Source organism: Gopherus evgoodei, chromosome 3, assembly GCF_007399415.2.
Source record: "Gopherus evgoodei ecotype Sinaloan lineage chromosome 3, rGopEvg1_v1.p, whole genome shotgun sequence".
Taxonomy (NCBI): domain Eukaryota; kingdom Metazoa; phylum Chordata; order Testudines; family Testudinidae; genus Gopherus; species Gopherus evgoodei.
Genome location: NC_044324.1, coordinates 56,529,752 through 56,549,756, shown reverse-complemented (window position 1 = coordinate 56,549,756; position 20,005 = coordinate 56,529,752). Strand labels below are relative to the sequence as shown.

Below are 20,005 nucleotides of genomic sequence, written 5' to 3'. Positions count from 1 at the left end.
AGGGACTTACTTCCCAGACCAGAAAAATTACAGTTGGGGATGTTGAAATGCCTATAGTTATCCTCTGGGATCAGCCTACACCTTAATGGCCGTTGGCTCATAAAGTTGTACACCGGCACCCTGGACAGTAATAAGGAGCAGTTCAACTATAGGCTGAGCACAGTGCCGACTGGTGGTAGAATGTGCTTTTGGACATTGAAAGCGTGGCTGACACAGTTTACTGATTTGGTTAGATCTCAGCACAACCAATATTCCAATTGTAATTGCTGCTTGTTGTGCGCTCCACAATATCTATCTGTGAGAGTAAGGGGGGAGACATTTATAGTGGGGTGGCTGACGGCCAGTTTCGCACAGCCAGACAACCAGGGCGATTAGAAGAGTGCAGCAGGATGTGCTGCGCTTCAGAGAAGCTTTGAAAGCAGTTTCATGACTGGCCAGAGCACAGTGTGACAGTTGTGCTTGTTTCTCTTGAAGTTACCTGCCTCCTATATATATGAAAGGAAATAAAGTCAAAATTGTTTTAAAACTGTTCTTTTATTATTTGTTGCCCAACACACTGAGATAAATCAGAAGGTAGACTGGGGAGAGGAGGGTTTTGGGTTGGGGGGTGAGGAGGAGGGAAGGACAAATCCAGAAATCAAATCAAAAGTTTGCATATGCCATCTTTCTGCTGCTTGGGCAGTCCTCTGGGGTTGAGTATGTGGGTCCCCGTAGCGTCCCCCCTCGTGTTCTTGGGCATCTGGGTGAGGAGGCTATGGAACTTGGGGAGGAGGGAGAGTGGTTATACAGGGGCTGCAGCGGCAGTCTGTGTTCTTGCTGCCTTTTCCACATTAGATCCACCATATAGAGGAGCATGTCAGTTTGCTCCCCCATGAGCTTAACCATAGCATCCTGCCTGCTCTCATCGCATGCATCCCTCCTCTCTTCGTGTTCCTGTAGTGCTTACGGACCTCTGCAATTGTTTGTCTCCATGCATTCAGCCGGGCCCTGTCAATGCAGGAGGACTGCATGAGCTCAGCAAAACATCCCAAGTTCATTTTTTCCACCTTCTAATCTGGACCAGCATCTGTGATGGAGTAGATAGGGGCCATGTTGAAACATTTGCACCTGCGAGAGGAGAAAAGGGGAGGCTAGTATTTTAAAAGATACATTTCAGAGAACAAAGGGGACACTTTGTGGTGAGTAAGCCATCACACACCGCCGGGCAACAGAATTCAGCTTGCAGGCAGCCTAGGGGCATGCAGGGTTCTGCTTCTTCTACATTCATTTCAATGCTTTCAGATTGCTGGGCCCCCTTTCTCATAGCAAGCAATGCCTGGTGGGTTTTGCCATATAAAAGCCGGGCTAGCTCTAGGTTTTTTTGCTGCCCCAAGCAAAAACATTTTTGGCTGCCGCCCTTTTCCCCCCCCCCCAGCTTTTTTTGGCTTTTACACATGTTTTCACTTTGCAGTTTTGATTTTGACTGTTTAAATATTTTAAAAAATGAAAACAGATAATTTATAGTTAGTGAAAACAAAATCGTTTCCTACTAGTGTAATTTTAACATTTAATTTTAACAAAAACACAATTACAAACAATTTGAGTTAAACTATACTCTGTAATGAAAAATGTTAGTGTCTTTTAGTTTCTCATAAAAGAATTTATATGAACTGAAATTTTTCTGGTTTTTATACTTGCGTAGTCTTTTAATAAGTTAGTGAAATCTAATTTTTTTGCAATAGTACTTTCAATTGAAATTAATGCAAGTCCTGACATACGATTTTGAGACATGATGGACCTCAAATAATTTTTTAGTAATTTCAGTTTTGAGAAACTGCGCTGACCAGAAGCCGTTGATACTGGTAATGTTAAAAGAATGCGTAATGTTATGGCAGTGTTTGGAGTGAAAAAAAACATTTCTTGCTATAAATTCTAATACTTTTAGAGGAGAAGTTTTAGGACTTATTAGCTCAGCCTAAAGCTATAATTCATCATACAATTCTACTGCATCAATGTCAGCAGCATTATCAGTACTGAGCGCTAAATGTAGGTCTTGGCACTGCTTCATGAGGTCTTCTTTGGAAAACTGATTTTTAATATTTCCAATATCGTATAAAAATTCAAAATTTCACAATGACCATGCAACTGACAAAATCTTTCTTCAATGGAAGTTATAGCTACATCCAAATACAATAGAAACATTCAACTTTAAACCTTTTGTTTGGATTGAGAATAGGATCATCATGAGCCTCATAACAAAACTGTCTTGTTTTTTCCCGAGGACGAATGAATTGTTGAGGTGCAAACGTTGGTTCAAAATCAAGATCCTCTGCTATTGTTGATGCTTCTTTGACAGTTTCTTCAAATTCTTCATCTGAACGGTATTTTTTTTAAATATTCTAGCGTTTTATTCAAAATCATCTTTGCCTCGGATATGTCTATGGTTATGCTCTGCATAACTTTGCTGGTCAAATTAATTTGATTTAGAATATTGTGCCAAATAACCGTGCAACAAGGAAAATTGAAACTGCATCATCTTCTGAGCCAATGTTTCAGCTTCATGTCGAAATGAAGGATCATATGACAAGTCCTGGCTTATTTAGAATAGTGCATCATAAATCTCTCCTGATGAATATCAGAATGGTCTAATAGCATCTATCCTGCTTTCCCATCTAGTTTGACTTAGAGGTTTAAGTGTGAGTTTTTGTTCAAGATGCTTCTTCAAGACTGCCCAACGGTGTGTGGAAGCACTAAAAAAAGTTGTAAATTGCTTGCACTGTGGTAAAATATGAAACGGCATCTTTAGATGATTTGGCAGCATCACTGACAACCAAATCGAGTGAATGCGCATGGCAAGGACTGAAAAAAGCTCGATTGTTTAAATTCAGTTATTCTTTGCTGTACACCTGCATGTCATCCTCGCATGTTTGAGCCGTTATCGTACCCTTGGCCACGCATATTTTTTAAAGGTATTCTATAGTGTTCCAATCTCTGCAGAATTACATCTGTGAGCGCTTTCCCAGTAGTCTTGTTCACTGGTATAAAATTCTAGAAAGTGTTCACAAATTTTCACTTCTGCATTTTCATCAGTTTTCAGAAATCGTAAAACTATTGACCTTTGCTTGGTTTTGCTCAGATCTTGAGTACAATCAAGTATAACTGAGTAATAGTTGGCATGTTTCAAATTCGATAAAATTTCATTGCGCACTCCATTAGAAATTAATTCTATTAATCTCATTTTGTGTATTTTTACCCAATAATGGGTGTGAATCTCTCCATCTTTCACTCTTTGTACATGCTCAGCCATAACATTATCAAATTTTGCCAATAACTCAACCAGTTTTAAGAAATTTCCATTGTTATTCTAGTATAAAATATCTGAGGATCCACAGAATGTGAGGCACTGTTCAGCTAGGAAATTAATGATTGCCAGTGAACGTTTCAACACTGCTTGCCACCATAGAATTTCTGAATTTAGCTGAGTTGCTGTACCGCATTGATTGTTGTACCGGAACGTAATCTGTTTTGACAGCTCAATCCAATTTATCAATGAGCATAAATGATTTTTTGATGTTTCCTGTTCATTCAAATGCTGATGCAAATTTCGCCAGTCATTAAAACCTGCAGTTGCAGAAGAATGTCTGAGATACAGAACAGTTTGCAGCAAAAACAAAAAACTACATCTTTGGTCTGTGAATACACTAACCACGATCTATTAATCTGTTCCCCATTTTTCATTTTTTTCTTCATACTGGATGGCATAAATCAACGATTCGACTCATTAAATGGATATTCACATGTAGGATCTAGTTTTGAGGACCTTTTTTCACAATAATAATTTGGATTTTATCAGTAATTATTGTTGGCCATGTACTTGGATCGATCCTATGTCAGTCTCTCCACCTTCCAATAATTGTTTTTCTGTTTTCGATTTGGATAACAGTTCTTCATTTCTGGACTCTTCAGCTGAAATAGTAAATCTTTGGATGGATTGTGATGTTCGCCTTTATCAGTTAGCGAAGATATCTTTGGTCGATTATTGTTCATCTTTATCAGCTGATAAAGGTAATCTTTGGTTCGATCGGTCTTCATCAGTTGATGAATAATCACCTTCAATGCATTGCTTAGAGCTTTCCTCCTTGATTGTCGACTTTTTTTTTAAAATACTTTTTTGAAGTGTGAGATAGCATTTCTAATTTCTTTTTGCTGTTTCTCTCTCTGTTGCTGGTAAGCAGCACCGGAAAGTCGTTTTCGTTTTTGTCCCAGCATTTTAGCCCTATAACCACTGGCACCCGATGCGAAATGGAAATTAGCGCAAATGGCGCCGATAGGGCAGCACAGTACACACACGTAACCATGATCTGAGTGACTGTGTCACAGCGTGACATTTTTCACGTCACGCTCCTGTTGCACTACTGTACTTGCCGTAGGTAAGGCGCTAGTCATTGGCACGAGAGAGCTCCCCACGAACTCGGATACACACTGGACCCAGCCCTGCTGGCGTTTTCCCAGTGCTGAGGCCGTCCAGCTGGGAGCCCGAGGGGCATGCAGTGGCAAGAGCTTTGGGGCTGGAGGAGCCAAGGAAGAGGTGCTGGGCTTGCTGGACAGATGCTGCCCCTCTCTGCCAGGTCGCTCACCCCCTGCAGAGGGGGAGGCAGAAGGACACTCCAGGCACTGGAGTGCTGTGAGGGGCTGGAGAGGGAAGCAGCAGCCTCTGGAGCTCCAGCAGGCAGAAGCTCCCCAGGGGTCCCTGAGACCCTCCCACCCTGCCCAACTCTTACCTTGCGGTGGATCGGTCGAGGTAGATTCATGTCCCGTCACCGCTGCTCCCAGGCCCCGGGGGTTGGGGCTGCTGCGGATCCATCCTTGATCTTCGCTTGGCCCAGGCATGAGCTGGGCTCGGCCGGGCTGCCGCTCTGCTCCTCTCTCCCCTCCCCCTCTCCTCCCCTGGCAGGAGGCGGCACAGAGGGGAGGCGGCGGGGACAAATTCAAGAGGAGCGGCCAACCCTGACACCACGTTCTCCCCGTCCTCTGCAGTCAGGGCAGGGCCACACTACCGGTTCCTGCCTGGAGGGTGGGGGGTGGATACTTCCCACTGCCCGCGGGAGAGCGGTTGCGAACAGCTGAGGAGCGGCCCGTCCTCTGCAGCCGGGGAAGGGCGCGCTACCAGCTCCCGCCGCTTTCTGTGGTAAGCAACCCCCCCGCAGGTGGAGTGGTAGCGCAGTCCTGCCCCAGCTGAAGAGGACAGGCCATCCTCAGCTTGTTCAGGCTGCACTCCCGCCACCCCGCTCCCACCCCCAGGCGGAGCTGGTACCACGGCCCTGCCCCAGGCTACAGAGGAGGGGCCGCTTCTTGGTGTGCACTGGCAGGGACAAGCCGAGGAGCGGCCTGTCCTCTGCAGCTGGGGAAGGGCTGTGCTACCAGCTCTTGCCTCTCTTCTGGTAAGCAGCCTCACACACCCGCCTCATTTTGCCGCCCTATACATTTTGCTGCCCTAGGCACCTGCTTGTTTTGCTGGTGCCTAGAGCCGCCCCTGTATAAAAGGAAGGCCTGCGGGCTCTCTGGGATGATTGCTTCACACAACACCCTTCGCCCGCCCTGCCCCCCCCCCACCCCGCAACCACTGCGTGCCTCCGATGAGGCTCTGAGCAGGGATGAACCCGTTAAACTAAATGTGAACAGCCCAGCGTGGCTGGGTTTTTCCGCTCTCTCCACCATGTGGTTCCGATTAGGCTCTCACGTACCAGAAGGGTCATGGTTTGGGAGCCTGCCTTGGGAGTGGGGGGCAGACTATTGGCTCTAGCGTTAAGAATAGTTCCTGGCTAGGAGGGGAAATGGATTCCCCACTTGCCGCCTGGTGCACGGTCCTCCTCCTTTTGATCCTCCATTGACTCTTCCTCCTCACCTCCGTGCAACTCCCCCCTTGCAGGTGTCCACAGACAGTGGTGGGATAGTGGTGGCGTCACCCCCCCATAATTGTATGCAGCTCATGATAGAAGCAGAATGTATGGGGCTGTGATCCAGAGCGCCCGTTTGCCTCCCTGGCTTTTTAGTATGCATGCCTGAGCTCCTTGATTTTTGTGCGACACTGTTCTGTGTCCCTGGAGTAGCTCTTTCCGTCATGGCCCTGAAGACTTTAGCATACGTATTTGCATTCCCCTTTTTTGGAATGTCTTTCTTCCATAACAGACTCGTCTCCTCAACATGCAGTGAGATCCAGTACCTCCTGTTTGGACCATTCTGGAGCTCGTCTGCAAATCCGGGATGCATGATCTCTTGTGGTGGTGGACTGTGCTGATGGTCACCTGTGCTGCTGGTGACCAAACAGGAAATGAAATTCAAAAGTTCCCAGGGTTTTTCCTGCTCACCTGGCTAGTTGAGTGTTGTCCAGAGCAGTCACAAGGGAGCATTCTGGGATAGCTCCGGAGGTCAATAATGTTGAATTACATCCACAGTGCCTTTAACCTGGGATTGTGATCTCGATTTAAGCGCTACTCCACTTGCCGAGTGGAGTACAAAAATCAGATTAAAGAGCCCTTTAATTGAAAAAAATGGTTTGGTCGTGTGGACGGAATCTTTTTTTTTTTTTTTTTTTTTTTAATAATTAACTCAGCTAATTCCGAAATAACAGGTAGTGTAGACCAGGCCTAAGTGTCAAGCACTATCCCCTAATGTTCTGAAATTTCCTTCATATTAGGAAATTTGTACTGTAAATTAGGCTCTTAAACACCAAACATTTACTCTGAAGGCAGAGAGGGCCACTCCAGACCTGGATAGTTCACTACCATTCTAGATTATTATTTTAAATAGAGTACACATTCATTTCTGGATTCTTTTAATTAACGCAGCCTTTTTTATAGAAACTGTCTGATCTGTATAGCTTAACCTTTCATGAAAGTAACACAAAATTCCTGTCTTGCTTATGCGGCATATGTCCTTGTCTGTCACTTTTTACATTTTCAAATTATATGTAGGCAAGAACAACAACTAAATTAGGAGTTTAGGTATGATCCTCCTACTGGCATTCATATAGCTGAAACCCTCACATAATCATACAATTTTAGAAATACATAGTTATTTCTTTCCATGTATTCTCTAGCATAGTGGTTACCAGAGTGATTGGTGGTCTGCAAAGCACTTGGTTGTGGTCTGTGAATGATGTTGAGTCTGCTCCTTGTTTCCACTTCTTTCAATAAATGTTCAGGATCTTCACTACAGTGGCAAACCTGGAGGCCTGTAAAAGTAGCTGGAAATTTGGAGCCAACTTGGACCAGGTCTACACTAGCACTTTTGTCAGCTAAACTTTTGTCTTTCAGGGAGTGAAAGAACACTCCCTGAGTGACATACGTTTTGCTGATATCAGTGCTATGTTGGCCGCAGACTCTTCAATAGACATAGCTACCTCCGCTCTTGAGCTGGTTTTATTATGCCGATGGAGAGCTCTCTCTCATTGGCATAACACAACTACATGAGCGCTCTTACAGTGGCACAGCTGTACATGTACAGTAGGCCCTAGATGTACTTAGCCCTACTGCTGTACAATGAGAGAAGAGGAGGAAACGGAAGGTTCTTTTGCCATTTTGGGTCGCCAGTGGAAGAAGAATGTGCAAGGCAGCAAGGGAGAAATGAGCAAGGCAGTTGATCAAGTAGGTCAAGAGGAGAAGACCAGGTAGCTGGGCAACATGTCAAGAGAGCAAGGAAAAAGGGAAACAAGTAGTAGAGAGCCAAGTGCATTGATAGAGAAGGAGTAGACAACAGGGAGGAAAGGAGAAGTGAGACAAGGCAACAGAAGAACATGTGCAGAGGTCAGGGAAGAGAGAACATAACAATAGGAGGCAGAGATTAAAAGAACAGCAATTTTTTAAAAAATAAATGGCCAAAACAGCTATCACATTCAACGAAATGCATCAATGCTTTCCTAATATTTTTTGCTGAAACAATTACTTTTGTCACCCTGGGAATTCTGTGAGTGAGAAGGGAGGTCATCCTTATGATTGCAAGTGCGGATGTAAATGGGAGAGGTGGTAGTCCACAAGATAGACCACATCTTAATGGACAGACTACCTTAAGAAAAAGTTTGAGATCCTCTCTTGCAATATTTTGTCTCGTCTTGTTTTTTTCAGCCCCTAATAATTGTATTGCTGTTCTCAGAACCTACTGACTACTGCAGCATTTTGTGAATAATAAGGTCCAAGAATTGATACAGTATTCCCAGCACACTCATCAGAGCCTTACATTTTTTATTTCCCTGTCCTCTGATGTGATGCCCCCTGTTTGTGCAATGTGAACCTGGATTGTTCTTTTGCTGCCCTCCTAAAATTCCTTTTGAAATATTGCTTTCCGTGTTTCTCCTTCTGATTGAATGACTGTTTTTTTTCCTTCAGAAGATGGATAAGCGTTCAGTTCTCCATCTTCTTTCTTTCTATGGCCATATTCTAATTTCTCTTGATCCCTTTTATGTCATTTCTCTGTCCTCACTTGTGACTGCAGTTCCTCTCAATTTAGAATTTGCAAATTTATCAACACGCTATTTACTTTTCCAGATTTACTATTAAAGCTGTTAAATTAAAACTGGATCTACCAGCCAAAAATAAGTACCTCCTCACATCTCAGAACATTGTTGCTTATCCTGATTCTTTCTTTCTTCACAGTTCTTCCATCCTTTTTCTTTTCATGCCATGTATTCCTGGGATGGGTTCTCCCTGGGTGTCACCTGGGACTGGGGTACCACTGAGCTCTCTGGCCCACCAGCCTGGGCTTCCTCTCACACTGTGCTGCTGTGACAAGTTGCAAAGCCCTCCAAGCTTGCTCTTTCACTAGCATTCACACAGGTAGGGACACATCCACGCTGAAGTCACATGCAGGCTCTCTAACCACAAGCCTAAGACACCAGAGAAGTACCGTCCTGCCCTGGTCAAATCTGGCCAATATAGGGTTTAATACCCAGTCACCTTCCCTCAATGTGAGGGGACCATGCACTCTTGTGGCAACCAAACTAAGATTTTCCCCCAGATACCTTAGTCAAACGCACACTGATTTGGATATTAAAAAATAAAATAAGTTTATTAACTACAAAAGGATAGATTTTAAGTGATTATAAGTGATGATAACAGATCAAAGCAAATTACCTAATAAATAAACAAAACCGCAACTGAACTTAACGTATAAGATAGGTGGGATATGAATTAGCAAATTCTCACCCTGAGATAAACAAGCTGGCAGATTCTTAAGGCACAAGCTGCCTGTGCTTTGCAACTTGGGTTTCCCAGAAATCCTTTAGCCTAGGATCATCACTTCCCCCCAATTCAGTCTTTGTTCCTCAGATGTTTCCAGGTGTGGTGCTGTAGGGAGAGTGAGGTACCATCATGATGATGATATCATGGGATATCTTCTTCCCATTTACTGGAAAGCTCTTTTGCTGAGGAACTGGGTCAAACAGTTCACATTGTGTAGTACTGTCTCTGAGAGGTTTCTATTGTACACAGTTCCTGGGGTAATCCTTGTGTTTGTGTCCATTTCCTCAATAAGCCATTAACAGTGTTTGGCCTTTTTACCCTTGTACCTGAATGGCTGCTTGTGGGTGTTTTCAACCTCACAACATGTTTCAGTGACCACATACATAGCCAAACTTCGTAACTTCACATACGGTGATAGCACATACAAGCCAACGTGGTATTAATGTCTAGCAGATCAAGACTATTGGAATGATTACCTCATAAGGCATACTTTGTGCAAAAACATTTCCTAATTACATGACAGTGGTGAATAAGGAGGTGCTAGGGTGTCACAGTTCCTATCCAGGACAATTTGAAAATAAGTTTTCATGAAACTGTCTGAGTTGCACTGATGTACATCTGGAATAAGTCAGATAAATGTATAAATGTCTATTTATCTGACTTATTCCAGATGTACTCCAGTGCAGCCAGAGTTGTGGTGTGTGTGTGGGAGAGAGAGAATACTTGTTCATACGGGAAGCATGTGTGTGTGTGTGTGTGTTTAAAAGTAAATAAGTCATGGATTGTGGGAAAAACAAATCTTACAGGTGGGTTTTGCATTTAATTCTGAATGTGGGAAGTTTAGTAATCATTTTTAGCTCCTCTGGAAGTGAGTTCCATAGCCCAGGCCCGGCTTCTGTGGAAGTTCTCTTCTGTGTTCATGAGGGTACCCCTGAATTTAACACTTTTGTGCTTTGAGTGGAATGTGATTGTCATAATAGGCCATAATCATAGAGAGAGAAGCGATCTTTCAAGTAGCTAAGTACACTCTCACTGAGGGCTTTGAACATCAGGAAAGAGACATTGATTTGAACTCTATATTCAACTGGGAACCAGTGCAGATGTTGAAGTTTGAGGAGTTATGCTGATGGTCACCTGTGTAGAAAGTAAAAGGGTTGCTGCATTGATTGCCCATCTCTATGAATTATGAGTAGGGCCCTACCAAATTTGTAGCCATGAAAATGCATCACGGACTATGAAATCTGGTTTTTGTGTGCTTTTACCCTGTACTATACAGATTTCACAGGGGAGATCAATGTTTCTTAAACTGGCTGTCCTGACCCAAAGGTGGTTACAGGGGGATTGCAAGGTTATTTTAGGGGGGTCATGGTATTGCCACCCTTTTCTGCGCTGCTTTCAGAGCTGGGTGGCCACAGGGCAGCAGCTGTTCGCCAGGGCACCTATCTCTGAAGGCAGCATTCTACCAGCAGCAGCGCAGAAGTAAGGGTGGCAATACCATACCATGCCATTCTTACTTCTGCGCTACTGCTGGCAGCGGCTCTGCCTTCAGAGCTGGGCTCCCTGTCAGCAGCCGCACTCTCTGGCTGCCCAGCTCTGAAGGCAGTGCCGCTGACAGCAGCACTGCAAAAGTAAGGGTAGCTGTAACACAACCCCCCCCCCCCCAGCATAACCTTGCAACCCTCCCCAAACTCTTTTTGGGTCAGGACCCCCTAAATTATAACACTGTGAAATTTCAAATTTAAATATCTGAAATCATGAAATTTACAATTTTTAAAATCCTATGACTGTGAAATTGACCAAAACTGACCATGAATTTGGTAGGGACTTAATTAGGAGAATTACCCCAGCATGTTTCATTTACACCAACTAGATTATGATCACTTGTCATTTCTGTTTCTTGGTTTTTTAATCCATACTCTGTGTGTTGGCCTCTTTCTCTGTGTGTGTAGGTTATGTGGCTTGATGGTAGTCAAATATTTCAATAAAGTACTCCCTTCCTGCAGGATAATTTAACTAGCAGATGCTATTACAAAAAGAGTGCCTGTGTATTAAGCTGATGTTGATAATTCCAGTTTCCAATGTGTCTGTAGTCATTCAAACCAACTTTAGGTTAGTCTGCTCTGGAGGTTAATTTTTGTTGTCTTAGCTTTGTGTGAACCTCCATTTGAGTTTTTTTTTACTTGTAGTTTCCCTATTCCATCTTTCCATTAGGTCAACCTTTTTCAGAGCCATTTGTTCTGTTGGCAGTGAGATCATGTTACAAGGTCTATCTCTGAGCTAAATTTGCCATTTCAGAAGGCCAAGTTGGTGTGAGGACTCCTTTTCTATCTTCCATTCACATAGTCTATTCTGAAATCAATTCAGCCAGGAAATTATTCTTCTCTCCTTATGATCCTTCCCAATAAGAAAAAGGAGGAGAGGAAATTGCATTTCTTAGATCTGAAAAGTGCACTAAAATTTTATTATATATGACTATTTCTACAGAAAGTCAGACAACTTTTTGTTTTTTCTTGGATAAGAAATAAAGGGACAGGCAGTTTTTAAGGCACCTGGCTAGGTTGAATTGTTTCAGCTACTTTTGAGGCTTATAGGTAGCTGGAATGCTCCTCCATTTTCAGTTAAAGCTTATTCTGCTAGAACTATCTCTGGGCGCTAAAAGGGAAAGACTGCTATAATAGATGTGTACAGAGCCCTAGAGTTCTGTTCCTGCTTTGTTAAACATTACCAGTTTGGATTTTAGGGCATATTCTCAAATTCTTTCTGGAAAAGGGTATGGCAAGCATTGCCCCAGCCAGTAATTTTTGCTTGGTTTATTAGCATACATGACTTTATAGAAAACCAAGTAAGACTTCTGAAATGGTTCTGTTAGTTCTTCTTTACCTGTACAGAGATTCGGTACTAGAACTTTGTGTTACTGAATTTTGGCTTTGTCTGTCTTCTCAGCATTTTAGTTTCTCAGACATTGGAGGATTGATTGTTATGAGATTCATCTATTTAAATTAAACAAAAGAATATATGATCTTGGATTCAGTTTTGGCTGCTTCAGCTGATAACTGAAGGGTGTTAAACCCAGTAGCCCCAGAATTTTACAGTAGAAGTAGTCATTTTACAGTTAGACAAAAAATTCCACTAATTTTTCTTCCTATTCTGTCAGAGGAACAACTCCTCCTTCTATCTTAGGCCATATCTATAATGGTGAACTTACAGTGGCACAACTGTACTGGTGTGGCTGTGCTGCTGTAAGATTGTTCGTTATAGACACTATGACAATGGGAGAGAACTCTCCCATTCACAATAACTTACAACACCTCCAACGAGCCAGGCCGGTAGCACTGTCCACCTCGGCGGTCTGTCAGTGTAACTTAGTCATCAGCGGCATGGTTTTTTTTCACATAAGTTATACCGACAAAAGTGCTTGTGTAGACATGCTGCCTTATTTTGTATGTTGGAAGCATATGTTACTTCAACTGAGACAAATGAAAGCTCACCCTTCTCCTCCTTCCCCTGCTTATGTTTAAAGGCTGCCTGTAAAACCTTGCCACTTTTAAACAGGAGGTCTGCCTCCATTGCAAAGCTTGTGAAAGGCTAGGGTCCAGTGACTGTAGTAGTTACTCTTAAGTGCTTCTTAGGTGGAGCAGGTAAACCCTTCTCATTGTGTGTGTGTGTGGTGTGTGTGTGGAGGGGGCATGGACTTAAATGCTGGCCAATTAATGGGGCAACTCCTTTTTCTGTTAAGTATGTTTAAGTACCATGAGGGCATTTTTTCAATAATTCTTCTCCAGTGCCAGTTGCTAGTGAGGGATGTCAGAGATTACCATCACTGAAACTGTCTTAAATTCTCATTCCTATTCCTAATCCCCTTCCCTCATGTCACTTGTTCCCTGAAACAGTGTCTGCTCCTGCTCTTAAAGGGCCAGCATGCCCTGTCTCTTTTCTTTAAGTGTATAGTTGACAGCTTAACAGAATTTTCAAACTGAGTGTGTGATACATTCCCCTCCATTCTCTTGCTTGTCAGAATTCTAAAGCAACTGAAGGGGTTTTGCTTACTCATGAGATAAATTCACCTTCAGTGAAGATAATGGCAAATTTCAGCCCCAAAAGTGAAAGTTCCACAAAGTTGAAATATGAGTCTTAAACATGAGGTTCTAATGGAAACTGTTGTAGTTTTGCAGCCTTAACCTTAGTCCTTGTGACCAACTCAGTTGCTGTAACTAAGATATTTTAAATAATTGTTTGCAAACTTCTGCATATAGTTAGCTATAATGTCTTGGTTTTTTTCTTAGGGATATCAAGGAATAGCAGGAACTCCAGGTGTTCCAGGATCCCCAGGGATTCAAGTAAGCTCCTTTTGTCTTTTCTACAATGTGGAAATCTAAGCCAAATCCTGTAAGTACTCATATTATTTCCATTTATTTCACTGAGAGTCCAGAGTGTGGAGCACTTGCAGGATCTGGTCCTTTTCTGTAAAAGAAATGAGTAAAAACATTTAAATGTGTGTATTTTTTTCTCTCTTAGGGGCCCCATGGCTTACAGGGTATCAAGGGAGAAGCAGGGAGAGATGGTGCAAAGGTAAAAAGTTACTTTAGTATTTACAATCTTGCTTAGTACAAGTAATGGCCTTGGTATTTCCATATGAAACTTGTTTAAAAGTGGTTTACTACCAAGACAATTAAGTCAGAACTGAAATTTTGTGCTTAGGATAGTATTTCCATTTTTAATAAGATGTATCATCTTTAAAATATTGTATATACAATAATACTATCAGTTAAGACCTTTAATGTGACTGCTAATTTCATTTTTAAAAAAGTATAGTAGATGGAAAGTGATATTAACATATGCCTGAATAGCTGGTTATCTATGATTAATGAAATTGTTCTTTTCCATCTCATTTTCTCTTCAAGCCCAAAGATAGCCCCCAGGATTTCCTTATTATTAGGGCCCTAATTCAGCAAAGCAGGTTGTTGAATCTTAAGGCCCCTGTTCAGCAAAGCACTTGGTATGCTTCAAGTTAAATATGTGCTTATGTGCTTTGCTTCATTGGGGCTCTCATGTTAAACAAAACTGTTCAGTTAGTAATGGGCAATATTCAGTAGTGACTGTATTCCTTTCTTTCACTTCTTGACATTTTTTTTCATTTCAGAGAGTTAGACATTAAAGATGAAAAAGACTTCTTAGGTCATCTAGTCTGTTCCCCTGCCACTGAAGGACAGTGTCTTAAAATATATTTGCTCATGCTTTGTCCAGCCTAGCTTGAAATGTGCCAAGACATGGGGCTTCCACCACTTTCCTTAGAAATTTTTTCCACTGTAGAGTAGTTCTCACCATGAGGAATGTTTTCCTGATATTCAGCCTACATTTTCATTTCTTAATTTCATCCCATCACTTCTAGGCGTTTCCACATTGGCTAATTTAAAGCTAGGCGTTTCCGTTGCAGACTGTTTTAGTTAATCTATAATTAAATGAACGTAACTTATGGCTACATTCACTTTTAATCAAGGGCAATGGAAGTATGAAGATTGTTTTTACAAGATCTGCAGGTATTTTACTCTTAAATATGTACAGTTAGACTGTATTTAAAACTGCCTGTTTTAAACACTTACTTGTAGGAAGACATGCCTGATAGTACTATCTTTTATAAATTGTTATTACTAGGGCCTGCATCCTGTCATGTGTGAATGTGTGGGTGGACCTGTGCACCAGTGTAGAGGCCCCCTGGACTCTGCACAGGCCTAAGTTACTGCCTGCATGAATCTTGACATTTAAGTCAACTTCTTCATGAAGAAGGTCCCTTTCCTTGTGTTTTTCTGTATTTTATTGCTTTTTAGTAAAGTATGTGTCCATTCTTTTTTGATTGTGTGTCAATGTGGATCCCATTGTAATTGCCCCTGCACGTGAGACTGGATTCTTTTCACTAGCAGTGTCCATAAGGACTCTGCATGCAACCTGAGCCATCTGGTGCACCCACATGAGCATAAAGGGGGGTGACCATGATCCTTCCCTGGTTCCCTCTTACTACCTGTGACAGCAAGATGGAACCTGGCAATGTCCCTATCTGCTTAAATCTCTAGCGTGAGCGATTTTTTCTAAACTTCTGAAACATTTCAGAACAGCCTTCTGTTCTTACAGTTTCTTGGACAGAATAATCCTCTTCTGGATGGCAATTTTGAACAGAGCCCTCTGTAATATACCTCGGCCATACAGACCTCTCTGTACAATGACTTTAAGGTGGTGGACTCAGAACCTGTGGCCTTCAAGTCTTGCTTGTCCTGTGTTGGATTATCTTTTCTTAAAGACTAGCAGAGCAAGTGCCTCTTCTGCCTGGGTAAATCTCATATCCAAAGCCGATGAGTTTTTGTTCTTCATTCAAACCAGAATGTCACAATATGCCAGACTCAAGTTCCATCTCTTAAAATAATCTATGAGAGTGGCATTGGACTCAGAAGATCTAGGTTCAAAAACTCCATACTCAGGCATCATGAAAGGCTGGAGTCCTGTTCTTGAATGGCACTGTGACATCCACCATGATGATCTTCTTCTGGTCCTTGTTGATGATGACGATGTCCGGTCGCAGTTGGCTGTCGGTTCCAGGGATGGAGGAGTTTATGGCAACCTTCCCCATGGGTGGCAGGATGGCTCTGGCCAGGCAATCTTGGATGTTGTAGCTGCCAAGCTCTCGAATGGGCTTGCAGGTCTAAATCCGGACCAGGTCACTGCAGCTGATGGCCTGGATGCTACCTGGATGTGCATCACTAAAAGAGTGATCAAGATAGGTGCAAGAAATTCTTATGCAAAGCAGTAAAGCTTCCATTAGCAGGATCTTTTTTGCAAAATGAAAAAAGGTTTTCTATAGGAGCAGCTCGAAACAACGATTCTGGACTATATGCTGTTTCTGAAACAGTTGGGATTGGCATTTAGCTCTTTCAAAGTGTGCTTGACAGTGCTTCATGTACCAGTTTAGTCACATTCCGTTTTTCAGAACCTACAGTATTGAGATTCCTCAAGGACCTTCTTCATGCCTGTCCTTTGGTTAGAGACCTGATTCTTACACGGGTTCTCTTGTATCTCATGAAGCTTCTTTTCAAAATGTTCTTTTTATTATCTTTCTTCTTTGTTGTTATCACATTGGCACAGAGTCAGCAACATCCAAGCCCTCATGGTGTTTTGGGCATTCCTGGAATAACCTGTGTATTGCCCCCTTAAGTTGTCCTTCCTGAGGTATAAGTTTCTGGGATTGTTAAAGAAAAACATTAAAGGACATGGGTACAACCTTCTGATAAAGTAATTGTCACAGGCACTATTCTTTCCAAATCAAGGTTTATTTTTATGAATGTAACTAATGATCCCTATTAGAATATGTCCTAAAAATCCTAAACAAGGCACAAAATCTCTTAACATAAATCCCTTATTACAAGTTTAAAGAGCATTCAGACTACAATAACATATAGTTCAAGTCATTCTAAGGGAAGCACTTTGTTGCAAATGGCTAGTTTGCAACAAATCACTGACAGCCAATGTTCCCTAGATATAATGTATATTAAAAGGTTAAGTAGGGATAATTACACCAGCAAGGACAAGTTAGGTATTTTAGAAGTCACTACTTAAAGAATTAAATTTAAGTGTAAGTGTAAGAGAAAAAAAAATATGAAATGCATAGACCTGTCAAAACACTAACATAACACACTTTGAAAGAATAAAATTACAGAGAATATATATGCATTGCAGGAAGTACCAAGAAGTAACAACAACAATACAAATATGTATTGGGAGGTGAGTGTGAGAAAAAGATTGTGTGAGACAGAGACTCTGTGTGCTTTACACAGTGTGTGTGACACAGAGACAATGTTTGTGTGTGTGTCTGACTGTGTGTGTGTTTGACACTGTGTGTGACACAGATACTATATGTGTGAGACTCAGTGTGTGCATGTGACACAGATGGTGTGCGACAGCTTGACACAGACACTGTATGTATGTTTTACACAGTGTGACACAGAGACTGTGTGTGTAACGGAGACTGTGCGCGTTAGCTGCTGGGAAAGTTTCTGAGAGATGCCTTATCTCTTTAAGACACACACTGAAAGCTCTCCTGCTCTGTCCTGATCCCTGTTGTCTCCCCTCCCCATCTTTGTGGAGATGGGATACATGGGGAAGGGGGAGAGAGAGAGAGAGAGAGAGAGAGACTGTGAGAGCAGACTGCTGGGAAAATCTCAGAAACAGTGCACTGTCTCTTTAAGAAAGACACTCACCCTTCCCCTGCAGCAGCTCTGAGTCCTGAGCCAGGCTGTGTCCCCTGCCTTGCCCCTGCTCTGTGGAGATGGGCTACAGGAGTGGGGGAAGGGGCACAACAGCACCATCTCCCCATACTCTTCACAGCCAGCAGGAGGGTCCCAGGAGCAGCTGCAGGATGGAGCAATGTGGGGGAGTGGCATCTGAACACATGCTGCTGGCTGCGCTTGCTCTCCTAATCTGGTGGGCGGCACTTAAATCTCTCCTGCGTGGCCGCTCACGTATGCATCTTACAGGAACACGGCTGACAACAGTTATTAAATTACACCTGAGAGAATTCTGCGCCAAAAAAATAAAAATTCTGTGCACAGTATTTTAATATTCTGAAAATTGTTGCGTATTTTATTTGTCAAAATAACACTATGTAATCATGCCAGTTTCAATTATTTTGTAATTTATTTCAAAATACCTATCGGCAACTATGTCTGTAACAGTACAGACACACAAAAATTCCCCTAGCAGTAGGGAATTAAGGAAACTCCTACAACAACCCAGTTCCTGTTTCTCTGTCCCCGTTCTCCCAAGAACTCAGGATGGGGGGCCAGACATCCACACCCCCTACCCTCCCAGAGCCTACTTGTGGTGCACCCCCCATCCCAGACACCCACATCCCCTCCCTACCAGAGCGTAGGATCCTGAAGGAGAAACAGCCTGATGCTGAGTCCCAGGCTTGTAAAGTGTTTCCTACAATCTGCTGCCTTCCTTTAGGGCATGCTGGGTACTGCAGCTGTTGGGAATCCTCCAGCTCTCTACCCCTCCCCCTGACAGTGTCTTCCATTGTTCATACCTTCTTTCTTATACCTGAAATATTACATAAAATCACTAAGTGGGCAGCATAATTTATTCTAATTTTCTCCTCTTTTGTCTGAAACTAATTTAAATGTGTTGTTAAATTTAAAGTCAGTGTATTTAAGTAGACAAGCCATGGAAACTGGCAATGAAAGTAAATGTTCAAATGCTCTGTTGCCTGATTAAAATAAAATCTGTCAATTAAATATCTTTCTCTAGCTTTTTAAGCACAGGTGGCAGTGAGATACAATTTAGCCTCTGTTGGAATAGTTCAAGTGAGCTTGAAAATAGTAATCAAATAAATATCTCCAGTATCAATAGCAAAAGTATTGAGAATCCTGACATCTGGCAGTTGCAATGACAACAGGAAGACCAAACTCATAAACAAAGCTAAGCTCATGATGCTTTCCCACAGAAATGTGGACAACTTAATTTTTTTTATGGCCAATTGCTTTTATCAAGTTTTTCTTTCCATAAAAGGGAACTGCTTATTTGAACTTTCTATATGTTTTTTTTTTAAATGTCTCTAATGCTGTACCTGCTCACAAATGTTCACCCTTTTCATTAGGGTGGAGTTTCGATGAGATCAGCAGGGAAATGAACAGCCAGGATCCTTGATAGTGTCAAGTGGGGTCTATGTGTATGAAAGCATCCCTCCTACATGCCACTTGCTCCCCATGGTACAGCAATGAACAGAATTGAGGGCAGGACTCTGACCATTCCTAGGGGCTAAGATTGGCCTATGTGGATTTCTAAGCTGCTGATGAGCAACATACAAAGGGTGATGGCAGTATACAATTGTTGTAAACATATGTCTATTGGTTATATGCACATACTTGTGTTCACATGTACAATATATAACTTTAGTTTTGTAATTGCATAAAGAAATGTGAACTGTTAACTATCTGAGCCGATATAGGCATTGTGGTACAAGTGGGCCTTGAGAAGGGAACTAATGTAACATTAAAAATAATTATCCAATACTGGCAACATTGGCACCACTAGTTCATGTTGTTCAGACTGGGTCTTCTCCAAAGCCTTGGGAAGTCAGTGGGAATTGCTCCATTTACTTCAGTGGTTTGTATCAGGCCATTTTGTTTTCAGTTTTTTCCTGGTTTGTTAATCAGCTGGGTTATGAAAATATATATATATATATATATATATATATATATAATTTTAATATATTTGTTGTTTTAGGGTGAGCGTGGATTTCCTGGTTTTCCTGGATTACATGGGATGCCGGCATCAAAGGTTGAAATCGAAAGCTTATTGTAAAATATTCATCCATCTTGGATTATTCCATAACTTCTTTTCATAGCTTTTAAAAGTGATTTTAGTTACCTTATGTGTAAAGTTTAAGTTTATCTATAAACACAGATAAGAGGTGAGACTAATACTGATAATGTTTATTTCTGTAGGCTTTAGATCATGTTGTATATGAATTGCTTTAAATTTTGATTTTTATAAAACTTAGAGCCCTCTTCTCTGCAAATACTGTCAAAATGATGGAATAATTGATTATATTCAAATTCCTCAAGTCATTCAGTTTGACCCCCAGCATTTTGAAGAACTTTCTTGCACTAATTCCTTAAAATTCTTATTTAACGTATTTTATAATGAAGTTCTCTTAACCACATCTCTTGCTAGTGTGTTCAGCTGCCCAACTGATCTTACTCCTTAAAGCTCCTCCTAATGTCTATTTTAAACTTTTCAGGACA

The 20,005-nt window shown here is 41.9% G+C and overlaps 1 protein-coding gene across 4 annotated transcripts in view; it reads left to right on the top strand.

Annotated features, from left to right (window-relative positions):
* Positions 1–20,005, top strand: part of COL21A1 (collagen type XXI alpha 1 chain) — a 214,967-nt gene that overhangs the window by 77,992 nt on the left and 116,970 nt on the right. For all 4 annotated transcript variants that reach the window (XM_030555641.1, XM_030555640.1, XM_030555639.1 and 1 more), the window contains 3 exons: positions 13,499–13,552; positions 13,731–13,784; positions 19,485–19,538. In XM_030555641.1, the coding sequence (XP_030411501.1) occupies positions 13,499–13,552; positions 13,731–13,784; positions 19,485–19,538 (162 nt within the window). The remainder of the gene's footprint in view (positions 1–13,498; positions 13,553–13,730; positions 13,785–19,484; positions 19,539–20,005) is intronic.